At 47.2% G+C, this 16,365-nt stretch overlaps 1 protein-coding gene across 2 annotated transcripts in view; it reads left to right on the top strand.

Annotated features, from left to right (window-relative positions):
* The window catches only part of mmp17a (matrix metallopeptidase 17a), a 42,263-nt gene that overhangs the window by 13,302 nt on the left and 12,596 nt on the right, over window positions 1-16,365 (top strand). Inside the window, exons 1-3 of one of the 2 annotated variants that reach the window (XM_055513209.1) lie at window positions 4,766-4,784; window positions 9,039-9,171; window positions 9,955-10,090. In XM_055513209.1, coding sequence (XP_055369184.1) covers window positions 9,132-9,171; window positions 9,955-10,090 — 176 coding nt within the window. In that variant the 5' untranslated portion in view covers window positions 4,766-4,784; window positions 9,039-9,131. Of the gene's footprint in view, window positions 1-4,765; window positions 4,785-9,038; window positions 9,172-9,954; window positions 10,091-16,365 lie in introns of those variants that run through there. The other variant, XM_029168836.3, reaches the window with a different exon arrangement.

Here is a 16,365-nt window from a genome sequence, read left to right as displayed (position 1 = left end):
TGTGTGTGTGTGTGTGTGTGTGTGTGTGTGTGTGTGTGTGTGTGTGTTACTATTACTTACACTCGTCTTTCTTTGGACACTGTTTGCTCCATGTTGGTTTTTGATGTAAATGATTGATAATAAATGTAGACAGTGATGGTGTGAAGATCCACCGAGTGCCTGAAGTTTGGTGTTTAGCCGCAAATGAGAGCACTGGAACAATAGCAAACCAACAGAGAGTGGTCCTCAAGCATTCACATCAAAATCCAAAACCGAGACGGAACAAATAAAGGTCAACATTTGGTGTTCGTTTGCTGAAGTTACCTTCCTTATATATAATATATAATAGAATCCAGTGTAGTATGCAGGAGAGTGTTTGTCTAGCTTCCTGTGTGAAACTTTGGGTCTTGGTTCTGTGTCACAGTGATGAAGTTGGACGGACGGCGACGCGCTCCACTCTGAAGCGCAATCAAAGCGTGCTTCTATTTTAATCTGGCACATCAGTCATGCACCTCCACTAAAACGGTCTCGTGAGACACGAAAAGGAGTCGACTATTTCGGAGCGCAGCGATGATTGAGGGGCGCAGACGTGCAGACAGCGTCTAGACGAGCGCTGACTGACAGGCGGCAGCGCAGCGACGTCATCTGGTACCATTTCAACGCCTTTTACATCTTTATGGCAGCGCAGCACAAAAAATGACCCGACCTTTTAAAAGTCTAAAAGTTCCAAATCAAAATCAACATGATTTTTTAAATAAATGGACAAGAAGTAGAAGCAGGCTGAAAATGGAGTCGCTGTACTTCAATGAAGTTTATTTTGAAAGGCTTTAATTTCCTGGTGAGGCTCAGTTTATACCTGTTAACCTGAAAGCGCCGAGCAGCTCAGCAGGAGGGAGGTCGTCTCAAGTGGAAGGAGAAAACATGGCGGATAAATGCGACCTGATTAAAACAAAGGGAGATGCTGAAGTAATTGGATTTCTTCACCTTTAGAGGGGCGACAGCGAGCCGAGAGCACGCGGCCACAGCTTCCCCACTTCATAAAGCTGTGAAGAAAGTGTCAGCTAACAATTTCCCATTTACACATGCAGCAGACAAAGAGGCGCATTAGCATTCATTTGGGGATGTGTTTCCAGCCGAGCGCTGAATGTAAATCAGCCATTCACTCCTTCGCCTCACAACTTCTCCAGCTTCACCAGCTGCATTTTATTTGGTGGGATCTGGAGCCCACAGTGATTCCACCCTCCTCTAGTTACTCACATGAGAAAGTTGTTGTATTTCAGCCTATAAATATCACACTCAGACATGTGCTTTAGGTTTGGGGCTCTTTAGAATAAATGATCACATATTATTAACACTGAAATTAAAAGTCTTTAAGCCGATATACAGGCCCTAAAGTTGTTATTATCAAATAATATGAAAGTCTGAATGTCACACACACACACACACACACACACACACACACACACACACACACACACACACACACACACACACACACACACACGGATTAAGCATGACCTAGGAGTCAACATATGCTGCTGGTGCCGTGGACACGTGCCACATTTCTCACTCAACACAGGGCATCGTGCACGTCCACCAGCCGCACATGGAGCTTCTACGAGGCCTCACATTCAAACTAGAAACACTGTCACCAGCAGGAGGACAGTAATGCAAGATTAAGAGAAGTCTTTTAATGACAAAAAGCAGTGGAGACTTAAAGCCTTTGTGAATTGTTGCCCTTTGCTTTTAGTTAAATGATCCTCAATTCTGAGCACTGGAATAAATAATAGTGAGAGGGAATTAGGAAGCAGCGAGTTCACCCTTAAGTTTAGACTATTTATTACCAGTGCATTACAATTATAAAGCTGCATTTCAACCCAGGGTGCAGTTTGATTCACAGGCAGTAAAAGCCCAAGGACGTGACACAGGAGGATGCTTTGCACATATAAAGATCATACAGGACTCCACTGGACTCACAGCCGACCTGTTCGAGATCCAATATCAGGAAGTAACTTCATCCAGTAAGTAGTGGTTTAAAATACACAACATATAGACAGGATGAAATGAGATGGGTAAAAATAGCAGCACAGTCAGCTCATGGTTGGATCCGTTCTCTAGGAAGACGGCAGCGCTGTTTGTGGGAAGTGAGACAACAGGTGAAGCAAATTAAGAAGCAGATAATATCGAGGCTCGGTTCGATTCTTGTTTTCTGCTACTTGGAAGTCACGCAGGGTTTTTTGGGACGAAAGCTGCTCAGTCCTGCGTCTATGTCACCTAGAGTTTCTCTCTGTCTTTGGATTATGCTTTAAATCACTGTTTGCATAAGGGAAACGAAACCCTCCATTTCCTTCCTGTTTTGGTTTCAGCTTTTCAAAGCAACTTAAACAAACACAAGCTGTCATTGTCCGTCTGCCGCGAGTCCGGTGTAATGCAATAAGTAAATGCTTCCTCAGAATAGGATGCTGATATAAAATCAAAAGCTCTTGGAGGACGATAGCATCAGTGCTGCTGCTGCTTTATCTCCCTGGGTGTGATGGAGAGAAGGGGTTTAAAAAAATCTACTTTCTAAGAGATTCCGTGTTGATGGATGTGAGCGAGACAGTCAACAGTGTTTCCTAGTTCCCCATGAGAGAAACAGAGATGAACACACTCCTACAGAAATATGTGGCATCAGTGCATTTTTAAACGCTGTTTTCTCCAAGCCTACTTTACATAAAAGCGTTTATGATTTCGGTAGAAGTAGTAGAGGCGTGTTGCACAGTTTGACCACTAGTGGCGCTATTGAGCAGCGGTTTTGCGTCATGCAAAGTTGCAGATGTCAAAACTCCTGTTTTGCTGAAAAGCCGTTGCACTGATGGAGGCCGTAAGGATGACTTCGACTTGGGCTTTTTAATGACCACTTGAGAAACACTGTTACAAGATTGTAAAATATTTAAAAAAAGTAAAAACAACAAAAGCAAAATAACCTGTGGCAAACAAGCAACAACTATTAATATAAACTAGTGTAGACGATTTTAAACATGCACAGATCCACGTTTTATCGCGTGAAAAAACGTCTTTAAGCGTCATGGCTCAGCTTTCCTGAAGCTTCAGACACTTTATTGAGTTATTGATTGTCTGCATCTCAACACAATAAGTTGAAAGTGAGGGAGTGTGTGTGTGTGCATGTGTGTAGATGGTGACAATGTGGAGGACGAGCACTCATTTTCACAGCACCCTATACGACAACCCGTCTGCTGTGTTTTAGCATTTCACTTGCGCTGCTTCAAACTACAGTAGCAGCCACAGAGGCCAGGCCTCGTCCTTGAGGCATTAAAGAACAATTTAAACACTAAAGTGCTTACTGCTACTTCACTGAACTTTCGCAGGCTGAGGTTGTGAGGTTAAACGTGTTACGGTGACTCATTCCTTGTCAGTGAGGCTGAGGTTGATGGGATTCAGCAGCTGGCCGCCAGAAACAAAGGGATGTTCTGTCCCACAAAGGAGCTCAGATTGGACGCTGAGGTAATGGGAGGCTGAACTTTGACCCGGGAATCACAAATAGAGTTTGTCCCATTAGACAGGATGCGTTGTGTGATGATGGAATGACTGATGTGCAGCAGGAGGATGAGATCATGTGGAGCTTCATATCAAAGAGTTTTTCTGTCTTCGTCTACGTCTGGAGAATCTAATTTCTAAACTTCATCAGGACACGATGATGCGTCCTGAACTAGAATCCCAGCAACAGCAGATCACGAAAAAACAGAAGTAAAATTCGGAAAAGAAAAAGGAAAAAGAAGCAACAAATGGGAGCGAGCATTAAATACAGTATCAGTAGTGGCTCTGCACCTGCTGTAGCCCTCGCTGTATAATAGGATTACAGCGACTGGGGCTCAGGATTTCAGCACAAACAAATTTTACTTTGCAAATAATGTAGAAAGAAACGGAGCAAACAAACCCTTGGATGATTTAATACCCACTTTAATACCCACTGACAATTGGTAAGAGGCTGCGAGACGGGCTGAGAGGCACAGACAATGTGTGTATGTGTGGACTATTGAATTACAGGAGGACAAAAGTGGAGATATTGCACGGATTGATTTTCAAGCACTGTTATAAAGAAGTGTGGCTAAAACAAACAAACTGGATTTGATACTTACTGGAACCGAGTACTCTAGTGCTGCATGAGACTCGCCACAATTACATTAGACTGTGGCATCGTATTAGCGGTTTAGTTTTTGTGGGATTTTTAATTGAGGCAAGCTTGGACTGATGACTGCGTTCGTTCCAGCCGTGTTTTTAAGTTGATAAGCGTCACAGTCCTCGGCTGCGGTGGCTCTTAACTCCGTGCTTTGCTTCTCAGATTGGTTGACTGCTTCTAAAGCTTCATATCAAACAAAGGGTTCCAACCACCCAGTACTTCAAAATAAAATACCTCATTTTCTACTGCACACAACTCCTGTGCCCTGTGACGCTAAGGCTCAAGGCTGAACTTGTGTTAAATGATGACTTTTGCACATATATCGTTTTAAACAAGGTCACTTTTGATTGGTATCCACTTGTACAGTGTTGATACGTACATAAAAAGATTAAATTAAATTAAAAGTGGCAGCTTTCAAAACGTTTTCCCAGTTCAATCTACTGTATATATAATATGAGTCAGATGTGGGTGTTGTGCATAAACACACTGATGACTGAGTTTGGACTCTCTGATGAACAGTTAATGAGTAAATTATTTAGGCCTATTAGTAGATTTTCAGTGATTTGTTTACATCCTGTTTAGGTTGAAAACAGTTGTAGGACGTTGCCATGACAACCGGCTCCAGGTGACTTTGACACAGTCTCCGTCACGTTTTCCCTTTAACACTAAACACTGATTGAAAACCGACGTCAACACACACGTAAGCGTCACTATTCCCGTTTAGATTTTTTACGGTCGTCACATCGCGCTCGCTCCGCGTCTGATAAATCGTCAGCGACGCGATTGGACGGCGGCGCCTCGACTCGGCTTTCCTCGCGCGCGCGCGCCGCCAAACTGGCTCTGGGCTGCGGAGAAAAGTGCAGCGCGAGCGTAACGAGCCGCGTTATCCTCGCAGGGAGTCTCGCCGCCTTCCAGTGAGGAGCGGCGTATAATTAAAAGTGTAGCATCTCAGTGAAGTACTGAGCTGGATGCGGGGGAAATATAACGATGTTGCATAATCACTATCATTATCAGGGAGCACTTCCACTCTGGCTGTTTACTTTGACTGCTTTTACTAATCCTTTTCAATTCGGCGCACCATTGCGTAACATTCCAACAGTTTGGAATGAAACGAACGGCGGCTCATAAATGATGAAACCCGCCGATGTTCCTGGAGATTTCTGGAGACGCGCGCTGTTTGCGTGTTTTCCTGAATCCCGCGTATTGCGCAGATGTCGCCGCTCCGCGTCGGAGTTAAAACAACCGGCGGAGATCAAAGCGCCTCATTAGGAGGCAGACGCCGCCGCCTGCACGTGTTTCCTTTCACGCACAGTTTTCCCCAGCTCTCGTCTCGTGACGTCATGAAGCTGCCACTTCACCGCCACCTCTGCACCGAGTGTCTGAACCCTCACCGCCTCTGTTCTCGTTGAAGATCTCCACCTCCACCCGCTTTATTACCCGGCAGCGATAAGCAGCAGCGGCTGATGGCGTCGCCTTTATGTCTCCGTCTCCCCCGTCTCCCCCCATCTCCCCCCTCCCCTCCTCCTCCGTTTTGTCGGCGCCTGATTCGCACCTGACCGACCTCCTGTCAGCGCGCGCAGCGGCGGCGCTTGAGCGCGTGAGAGGGTGAAAGGCTCCAGTCAGCTGGTGAACGGATGAATAGTTCAGCCACATAAACACGGGTCCACATTATTAGTGTGACCAATTAAAACACATACTTCCATCTTAAACAAACAAAGCTCTTTATCAAACAGTAATGGAACAACAGTAATGATGGTGGCGTCTGCTTCCTTTGAGAAATGTGACCTTAACTTTTGTAACTCCCTCCCACTTCCTCTCCTCGGACTCTTTATTAAGGCGGCCGTGGGGGGCTGAATAATTCTGACTGCATCTGTAAATTAAAAACGGAGTCTTATCAGCTCATGGAAAAACAATTTCCATTTGCCATTTACACTCCCATCACCCGCCGGCATGTGGGCCGCGATCCGTTTCGTTTGCCTCACGACCCCTCAGATCTGCACCACAGACGCGAGCGCTTTGACATAATTGATCAAGACCCACGATCCCACTGCTTTTTATGAGCGCGCGCCCCAAATAGACACCAGCGCTGTTTTCCAGCTCACCGGTGGATGAAGCTGCCTGTCGGCGTCGTTTAAAGAGAGGTCAGGTGGAATAAGGCCGTCCCGTGTTTTTGCTCCGTGTTTTCCATGCAGCTCACGCGTGACTCACATTTACACACTGGTTTGATGTTTACAAGCCTGTACAACAGAAGGGTCCCTGGAGGAGGCGTAAGTCAACGAGCCCTTTTCTCCCCCTGTCCCTCGCTCCTCTGTCTTAATCCGTCTTCTCTCTCCTTTTTTTCCACTCCGTCCTCACCTGTGTGTTCACTGGGAGGCTGGTGCGTCATCGGCCGAGCCCACGACTGTGGCGACGGAGATCCTGTGGATTCTAACTGGCTGAACATGATGATGGAGGTCATAGTCAAACATGAATGTGCTTCTCGTCTGGCTGGAATCGAAAACCAAAGGTTTAAAGTACAAACGGTCACGCTGTTGTGAAACTGGAGGTCGGTTAAATGAAGGCAATAAAAGAAAGTCAAAGCAACTCACATCTTGAAGCATCGCGTTCCTTAATGAGCCTTTTCTGCTTAACTTAGCAAAGAATAAACAGGAGCAATTAGATGTAAAAGCGAGCAGCTGTGGATGAGGCGTGGACGGCACGACGCGGCCTGTGAATCAGTGAATCAGTGAATCAGTGAATCAGCGCAATGGAGAGGCTCCGTTCAGCTGCTCGCTGCTTCGTCCACACGTAGAGAAGCTTTTACGTCTGCACGGCGGTTAATGACCGGTTCAGAGCGAATGGAGTCCCGTGGGGGTTTCACCCGTACCTCCTCCGTCTCCGCGCGAGGGCGTCTGTGCAAACATCATGTGCAGCATCGCTTTTCACAGCTTTCACTGCGGTTTAATTCCCAGCAATTGATTTATTACGTTGTCGGGGTTGACACTGGGCGTCTCTCTTTAATTCTTCTGCTCTAAACGTGTGCAGGGTGCTTTTTTTCCATTAGTATGAAGCATCTGTCTCTGCGTTTAGCAGCCTCGTTGTCCTTTTTATACTGGACCAGTATGTTTTATTAAGCACTAAGGTGGTGAAGCCTTCAGCTGAAGGAGCAGAGAGCAGCCGGACTCCGATCCAGACGCTCGCTCTGTGGCACCTGCAGCGTTATTATTCTATTTCCGACCCTGTGACTGACATGGGAATTGGAGCGGGGATCAATAGTGGCCGGTACAGTATCATTATTTTTTCTGCACCGTCTGCCAGAGCTTTCAGTTTGTGACATATCATTCAGAAATGGGCCCGGTGGCTTTTGAACTCTGAAGCACTTACAGACAGAGAAGCTGGAGCTCAGCATAGATGGAGAAGCAGAACCCCGGCGTGCTCCATTCAGACCACATGCAGAGCAGCTGCATCGGGCTGAGCCAAGTCTGTTCACATTCTGAGGCAACTGTTTATTTTCACGCGCTGCTTTATTTACTCAGGTTTTGTGTTAAACATCTGTTTTCCACATCTGTCGAACCTCTCAACCGCACCGTGTTTTTAAAATGCTTTGAGAGCTTTTCAGTAGTAAACCACTGCTCAGCTAACTTCTATTAAAGTAGATTTAAACACTGTCATGGGCCGTATACTAAAAGCAGTAAACATGTCAGACCTGACGTATAATGAGACATACAGGGAGTAATATACACTCGATTATGAGTAAATCTTTCTTCGGCTTTGTGTACAAGGCAATACAAAGCAAAGAGCAAAGATTTATTATTAATAGGCTGCTTGTCAGTCTGCGCTCTGATTTTAAAGTGATGCTGGACTCTTGCTTGACAGTGACGGGTCCCGTGGTCCAGCAGTTTTTCATCTTCTCCTTGTGTTTATGTGGGTTTTGCAACCTGTTCAGAGTGAAGCCGACCTCTCGCTCGACTGACAGCTGGGATGGACTTCAGTGGTGGCAAGGGAGTCAGATTCATTCAAAGGCGACCTTATATACACATATAAATGTGGAGTCCATTATTTATTCATCAGATTTTACCAGCGTCAAGTATATTTAATATCCGTGTCCTTCATGTGTGATGAGTGTTGATCAAGACCACTTTGAAAACAGACTGGCTGCCATGCAGGGGTCCAGCTGACCCAGATGAACAGGAAGAGCCCACGATGAAGAGAAATGAACTAGTGATGAGTGACTCAAAATGACTTTCAGCGCAGAAATAGTTTTCACTCTCGTCCTCTTCTTCTCTTATTTTCCTTATTCGATGGAAGAAATCTTGTTTATAAAGATCATTTTCTCAGCCTTTCTATTCAAATATGAGCAGAACCCAGCAGAATACTAGGATTAAACCGAAAAGTGGATCGTTTTCACGGAAGACATTTCAACGTGTCAGAGTAGAAAAGCGCAGGTGTAAATAATGGAATTACTGACGCCTTACCTCCTTTTACCTGCGTCAGTTTCAGGATCACATTAGAGCCATTATCACAGCAGATGCTTCGCACCTTGTCACAACAGGAAATGAGCAGGTGTTTGTAATGGCCGTAATTATGACTCGGCTTCTTTAAAGTGCTGCAATAAAATGTCAAAGGATCGGCTGCAAAATGCGAGCGTAGTCATTTGTAAAGAAACGGGACGTGACCCCTCACGGTACGAGAAGCGGTGAAGCCGGTGCGCGGTTTGCCTGCAGATGTATAAATACACAAAGCTCTTGCAAATCCTGAATGCACATATGCGCTTAGATGCACGGAATCCCCAGACAGCAAACATGAACAGGTGTCGGAGCCTCTCGGCTGCTTTTAGATACTCTGAGGCATTCAAACGCCTGGGGTGACCTTTGACCTCTGTCTACTGCTTCTCTTCCAGGACTGGCTGAGCAAGTTCGGCTACCTCCCGCCCCCCGACCCGGTGTCTGGCCAGCTCCAGACCAAGGAGGCTCTGACCAAGGCCATCAAAGCCATGCAGAAGTTCGGGGGGCTCAAAGAAACCGGCGTCCTGGGTACGTGGCTCCGCCTGAATCGGCCTCGGGGCCCGAATCGGCCCCTCAGATGGACGGTGTGTTTGCAGCGCGTGAGGGAGGAAGCTGTAACGCTGCGCCGGATGCACCTTTAGAATGTATTACAGCAAATTTAAAAAAAAAAACACAAAGCAAAACAAAGAGTGGCTTCAGAAAGTGCTGCTGAGTTGAATCCCACTCACTGTCGCACGACAACCGCACATTAAAAGTAATATCCCCTCACTTGTGTGGTGTCGGGTTTCACTGCAATGCACAAACGTTTACAGACGCCCTGTGAGCATAAATCATACTGAGTGGAATGACAGCACTGCATACCGTGTGATTGATAGTAGTAGTAAGTGTAAACAGTATATTGTTTAGTAGGCTTTAAGCTATTCCTCCTCTACTAGTGGCATCGTTTGTCACTCATACAATACACAACTGCCGCTTTCACTCCCGCGCGGCGATAACGGCGTCGCTGTTTTTACTACTCGTCTACACGCCGTCGTGCCGCTTTCGCTGCGTGCGTGAGCATAATTTACAGCCCGGGGAGTAGCGTCGGTGAGAGTGTGATCGCGCAAGTAAGGAGGTATCTTCGAGGGCATGTGTGATTAATGGTCCGGGCGATGTCGCGGACAGGCGGCTCAGACTGCGAAAGCAGCTGTTTTCAAACAGCTGCTTTCGAACCGTACACGCGTCTGTGTTAAATAGATTGGGTATTCATGTGTCATCCACCAATAAAGGGATATTTACGCTATGAAGTCACCGCCTCGTTTCTCTCCTCAGACCAAGCTACACTGGGGCTGATGAAAACGCCCAGATGTTCCCTGCCAGATGTGTCCGAGGCGGAGGTGAGCGCGGGCCGCCGGAGGCGAGGCCTGAGCCCTCAGAACAAATGGAACAAGAGGCATCTATCATGGAGGTAGGCATCGATAAAACAGCAATCCACCAGAACGGAGACCAACATCTGAAACCTGCTGACTCTATCGAACACGCTCGGCTCCGCTGCAGCAGCACGCTTTATGTCGCGTAGTGAAGCCCGACGCTGACGGGGCTGAGGGCGTTGAGTCAACGCACTGACAGTGAGCTCGTATCCCAGTCACACTGGTTTCTTGTTACTGTTGCCTGGCAACCACATAATTAACCTATTACCTGTCACTTGTATGTACAGGTCTGTTGGAGCTGTTGAAAGGATAAAATCCACAGAATTACTCTACTTCTTTTTCCTTTACTTCCACTCGCACAGATTGCATTTTCTTAATTAAACGTATCGGCCTGTAAAATGCTCAGTATCCCACAAAAGATGATTAACAATTCAAAAGCGACAGTGTTCCCGTCGGCCCAGGAGTGGGCGTTCCGGATCATTCACCCCAGGGTCAGGCCGTGCAGAGCTCCGACAAATACCAGGCTCCACAGGCGTCGGTCTGAGTGTTAACAAATAGGAGACTGAACATGAAAAGCTGCTCTTGTCTAAAAAGAACATGAAAGCACGACAAGCTCTGCAAAGCGGCATCTGATGATGTCTGGAACTATTTCCTGTGAACAGATGAGACCAATTAAACAACAATTATTATCCTTTGTATGACTGTAGAAGTCATGACCCATCGTTCTCACCTCTTTCTTCGCTCAAATGGATGCAACACACAGACTCTGGTCACGTGGCTGCATCTCCTTCTACTCCAGGACCAAAGTCACCTGATTCCTGAACAGTTTCCAAAGTACACGATAAAATGATATGTGCTACGTGCAGCTGGACCATCTGTCAGGGATCCAGCTTAGTGCTGGACGGGCAGAGGAGGAGACGCCACAGCATATGGTCGGACCGAGCTGATTGAGGCGCGAGGAGGCGAGGAGACGAGGAGACGAGGAGGCGAGGAGACGAGATGCTGGGTTTATGTGCAGCCCCCCCCCTTCCAGTCTCCCCATGGGCAGCGAGCTCCCCCAGACTCCATCGCCCTGGTACCAAGTCTGAACGCATTAAATGATGCAACAACCAGGGCTCGTCGCAGGACTGAATCCTGGGGCCGACCCGTATCTGTTTGCTGATTGACAGAGGGAGTGAGACGTGTGCGTTTCGGTGCGTTTACTCGAAGCGGCAGCTTTTGGAGCTCGCGGGACGCCACCGTCACCTTGGACTCGCTTGTTTTTGTGTTTTTAATTGTACTCCAGAGTGTTGCCGTGTCTTTTCTCTCCTGTTTTTCTTCACGGCGGACTCGCCTCAGCTTAGACGAGGCGCGTGTGGTTTGCTGACAGCTTGGCACAGCGTCTCAATTTAGTGCCACGAGCCGCGGACGGCGGCGTGAAGGCAGCGAGTGCCGGCGGATCCTCGGCTCTGCCTCCAACGCGGGACGCTGGGGTTCAGTGCGTGCAGGAGCAGCAATGGGCTGCAATGAAAGGGATCGTGGTTCAGTGAAGCAGCAAGCTGCTTTCACAAGTCGGGGTTTGTCTGGTTTACCACAGATAAACGGCCTTTTATTTCCAGACGCAAAAACTCATGTTATAAAGCGAATTTTGGGGGGAATAAAAGCAACAATAAGTGAGTTTTCCCAGTGTTTTCCCAGTGTGACGCTGTGCGGAGCCTCAAAACGTGGGCGTCCATAGGTCACAGTGTGCAGTGATTGGTGCAAACAGATCAGACCAACCTGCAGATGGACGTAAAAGTGCCTGAATCCACCTGCAGACGAGGCTAATGTCTGTGAGGACGTCAGGACGTCGATGGGCAGGAACAAAAGCTGAAGAAAAAGCTGCGGGAGGAAAAGCAGCGGAAAATAAAGCCCAGCTCCAGGAGAACGCGACGAAGCAGCGTGATGAAGACGAGGCCGACGTGACGGAGACGAGGTGTGTCGTCAGTCGCGGTGCGTCGCACAAAGGGCTGAATGAAGGTTCCGTGTTGTCAGATTCCGTCTCGCGACGGGTTCGTGATGATGTGGGACCGGCAGGTATCTGGAGCTTAGAGCCATTCTCCACATGCAGCTTCCAGTCACAGATACACACTTTTTTTTTTTTTGGTGGATCTGATTCATCTCCTGCAGCGTCTGCGCTGACCTGGAGAAGCAGGTGTCCGTCATCCAGCTCCACGCGGCTCCGACGTCTCTGTGGAGCTGCGGCATCTGCTCTGACGGCGTTCTGCTGTTTCTCAGCCTCTCGCTGCCAATTACCTCTGCTTTCGCCGCCCTGAGCTCGGCTTTGGGCGCCGCGGCCACCTCTGCGCACAAAGCAACACAAAGCAGGCAGGATTTACAGGAAATTGAGATGTATGGACCTAATTCTTTTGTAGATTTCTTTTAATCTGCCTGGAGCCGCTGCCAAGAAGCAGATGGTGAATTTATAGAGCTCTTATTATAAGCACCCGTGTATTATTTGTTGATTTACCATTCTGAGAGCTCTACATATGGTGGGCTTTATAAATATACCGCCACAGTGAAACACTGATGTTTAATGTAAGAACCAGTGCCTCAGGAGGATTTTGGTGTAATTGAATGAAACATTTTCTTCAGTCCATTTATGACGGTTTAAGACACGTCCCCTCGTTCGTCCTTGTGTTAAACACACCGGCTTGGGATATTTATTCTAATATCCTGATGCGACCACGCTCACTTACAGAAGGTGACACATTGTTGCCCTCTGCAGTCGTCTGTGTGGTTGAAGTCATGCAGAAGATGCACTGGAGTCGCGTAAAGAACTTTTTGTGCCTGTGTATGTACATGATAGACAAAGAAAAACCTTTGCCCAAAGCCTTGAATGCCGTTATTACAACATCATCAGCCGCATCCTGGTCCATTTTAATTTAAAAGCCAATTAATTTGAGCTGGTTTTAAGCCTTATTTGTCTGTAGCGATGCTTTTCTCAACCATCAAAGAGATGATTACGCAGACCCATGAATGCGATGAGGCTGTTACCAGAGACCGGACATGCGACCGGTCCGATTTATCTGTTCGATTTACATCTGACTGGTTTCTGAAAAGGAGACGTTCTATTGTTTTATTTGTTATCCAGCACATTCTATTCAGATAAATGGCTGTTTTATTGTTAGATGCTTAAAATGTGATGATTTTATTGTCAGTTTCAAATTAAATGAATACAACTTATTAATGCTATTTCTGCTATTGTTTTTAATCTTCTTTAGCGTTTTGAATTGCTCTGTCTGTGATGCTGCCCGTCCTCAGACTTCCTGCTTCTCCACCGTGCGTCTCTCAGTTAGGCGCTATTGCAGGAGCTCAGTGGTGTCAGGGCGTCCTTTGATGTGCGCAGCTCTTTGTGTGCGTATTATATTTGATTGATGCGGAAACGTCTGACGCCACACTCTGTTGTCAGATATTTACTTGTGAGTCAACGATGCTCTGTTCCTGCTGAACACACTTCAGCACTTTCTTCCCAACTCTGCTGCCTTGTCTCAAACTGCACATCAGTCATAAAATCTGGGAACTGTTTGCAGTGGGATCACACAAAATACATTTACTTCTTTTGATTTAAATAATATATATTGATGCCGTCATTGAATGAAAAGCATCAAAGCAGCTGTCCATCGCTGGTTTGTTGCATGAATATGAATAACGCTGGGCACCAGTGCTTTGGATGCTAGCGGCTGGAGCTGGAAGGCTCAAACCCAGCACCTGTTGCACTAGCAGCTACTAGCGTAGCTTCTTTAGGTGAGTCATGCAGCCGCAGACTAATCAAACCACCAGTGGCTTTAAAGCACAGCTCTGACATTTTGGAAAATATGATTATAGGCCTATGACCCAATATTGGCGCTGATGCTTTTCTCTCTGCCTCCCCCTGAGGGAAATATTTGGCAAATTAGCTGATAAATGCCTCATTATGTGCACCTGCAAGCCGCTAACTTTATTCTGCTGTTTGTTGGTACTAAACAATGGGTTTTTTGAGCTGCGCCACTGAAAGCCGCTGAACAAAAAGCACAGTCCCGCACGCGTTGCCAGGACAAAATAATGAGCTGTAATGTGCCGAAATGCTTCATAAATGTAGCCGTTCCAAAGCTGCAGAGAATTTATCAAATGTAATATTGATCATATCAGCTTCAAAGCAGGAGCAGCTCGTCTTGTCGTGCTGTAGCTTTGAGGTGAGTGTGTGGAAAAGGGCAGCACGCAGCGGCTGGACGCAAGGAATAGTTTAACATTTAGGGAGCGAGAACAAGTGGCTCAACCGCAATATTATATAAAACATGTACAGTATTCATGCAGCAGCTATTTTTGTTTTTATTTATTTTGTCAACAACAATATAAATAATATATTTTATGTTTTTTTTCATACTCTGTTGACAGAATAAACATAATAAAAAATCCATGTTGTTATGGGCCTAATGAGGACGAGCTCTTAATAAACACCAGATCTGACCGCGCTCGGCTGCTTTAATTAAACCGTAGTCAATGGCGTCGCGAATATCAGAGATTGACGAAGTGACAAGATCTGCGGCGCGTCGCGATCATCGACGGCGCTGGGAGACGGAGCCGCTCCCTCATTCGCGCACCTACACGCGTGCTGTGCAAACACCGGCAGCCGCCTGCGTCTCGGCTCATCGCAGATGCGGGGCAGCAGCGCTCCGACCTTGGCGGACCTGCCCTCGATACGGATGCAGCGGCGCAGCGCACTGACTGAGTCCTGCTCTGCGCTCCATCTTCCTCTCCCATCAGCACACACACACAGGCGCACGCGGGCACACACACACACACACACACACACACACACACACACACACACAGGCGCACGTGGGCACACACACACACACACACACACACAGGCGCACGCGGGCACACACACACACACACACACACACACAGGCGCACGCGGGCACACACACACACACACACACACACACACACAGGCGCACGCGGGCACACACACACACACACACACAGGCGCACGTGGGCACACACACACACACACACACACAGGCGCACGTGGGCACACACACGCACACACACACAGCCCCGCGGTGCTATAAAAGTAGGGCCCCACCATTGCCATACTGCCTTCCTCAGCCCCCTACCTTAACCATCATAAATAAAGGCAGACGTCTGACCTTTGCTCTAATCTAATCTTTGCCCAGCCAAAGGGCCCCACAAGTGACTATAGGGCCCCACTTTGGTAGATAAAAAGGATTTTGGGCCCCACTCCGATGTAACCGCAAGGACACATACACACACACACACACACACACACACACACAATCTCCCACCCTCGGTCTGAATCCTGACTAATAAGCAGGTGAATTGTCTGTGGAGGTCTGGCCGTCGGCGGTGACCTTGGCTAACTGTGGCTCCGCTCCCGCTGGATGAATGAGTGAAGTGCGTGTGAACGAATTAACTGCTGGTGTCCCCACAGAGCAGGTGATCTCATTAGATTTTTAAGATATTTCCTGCATACATTTGCATATTAATGAGGGAAAAGCAATTTTCAAACGACTACCTCTTCATCGCTTGAGCTGATGTTACGAATGCCCCCGTGTGTTTTGTGACACCACGTTGACATCGTCGTAGTTCCTAATTAATACATAATGGAGCTGCAGCTGGAGTTGAAGAAGACCTGTGTTGTAACGACACGGCCCAGGAAGAACTTAAGTTTAAGTAAAGTTAGCATTCAACCAAGTGTATGACGGTGCAACGACGCAGCAGGAGAGGAATTTGAAATGTAAATTCAGCAAAATAAAGAGTTGGATAAAAGTAAAGTGGCGATTAAGAGGTTTGATGGTGGGAGCTCCTCCGGCCGGCGTTCAGAAATCTGACTTTGCCTGACTTTCATGTGGGGATGAAAGGTCTGAGATGATGCTTGTGGCAGGAGCTGCTTTGATTCAGATGTTATCAACAGAACGCGCCGCTGTCCTTCAGCTGGAAAAACGAATAAATACGTACATAACCTCAGGGGTCGTCGGTTCCACAGGCTGTGATGTGGGTCTGGACCATTAGGATGCATTTGATTACAGATGACTCCCCATCATCATTATTGCGTTTAAAGCCCTTTTAGACTTCCCATTGTCCTTTTCAAAGTAAGACAGAAAAGTCGTCTTGAGAGGGAACGGTCTTTTTCTGTCAAAGGCTGCTTCAATGAGCTTGAGTCAGATTTCCAGGCAATTTGTCATTATCAGCTACGTCAAAGCTAAAATCCAGACGAGTCACCTTTAACGGCAGAAAAAAAATCCCAGCTATTTTTATCTGTCTCTTTCTATACAGTACTGAGAACATC

The sequence above is a fragment of the Betta splendens genome, chromosome 12, assembly GCF_900634795.4.
Source record: "Betta splendens chromosome 12, fBetSpl5.4, whole genome shotgun sequence".
NCBI classification, from domain to species: Eukaryota; Metazoa; Chordata; class Actinopteri; order Anabantiformes; family Osphronemidae; genus Betta; species Betta splendens.
Note: the sequence above shows the minus strand (reverse complement) of the source record. Positions and strands in the feature narration are given on the sequence as shown.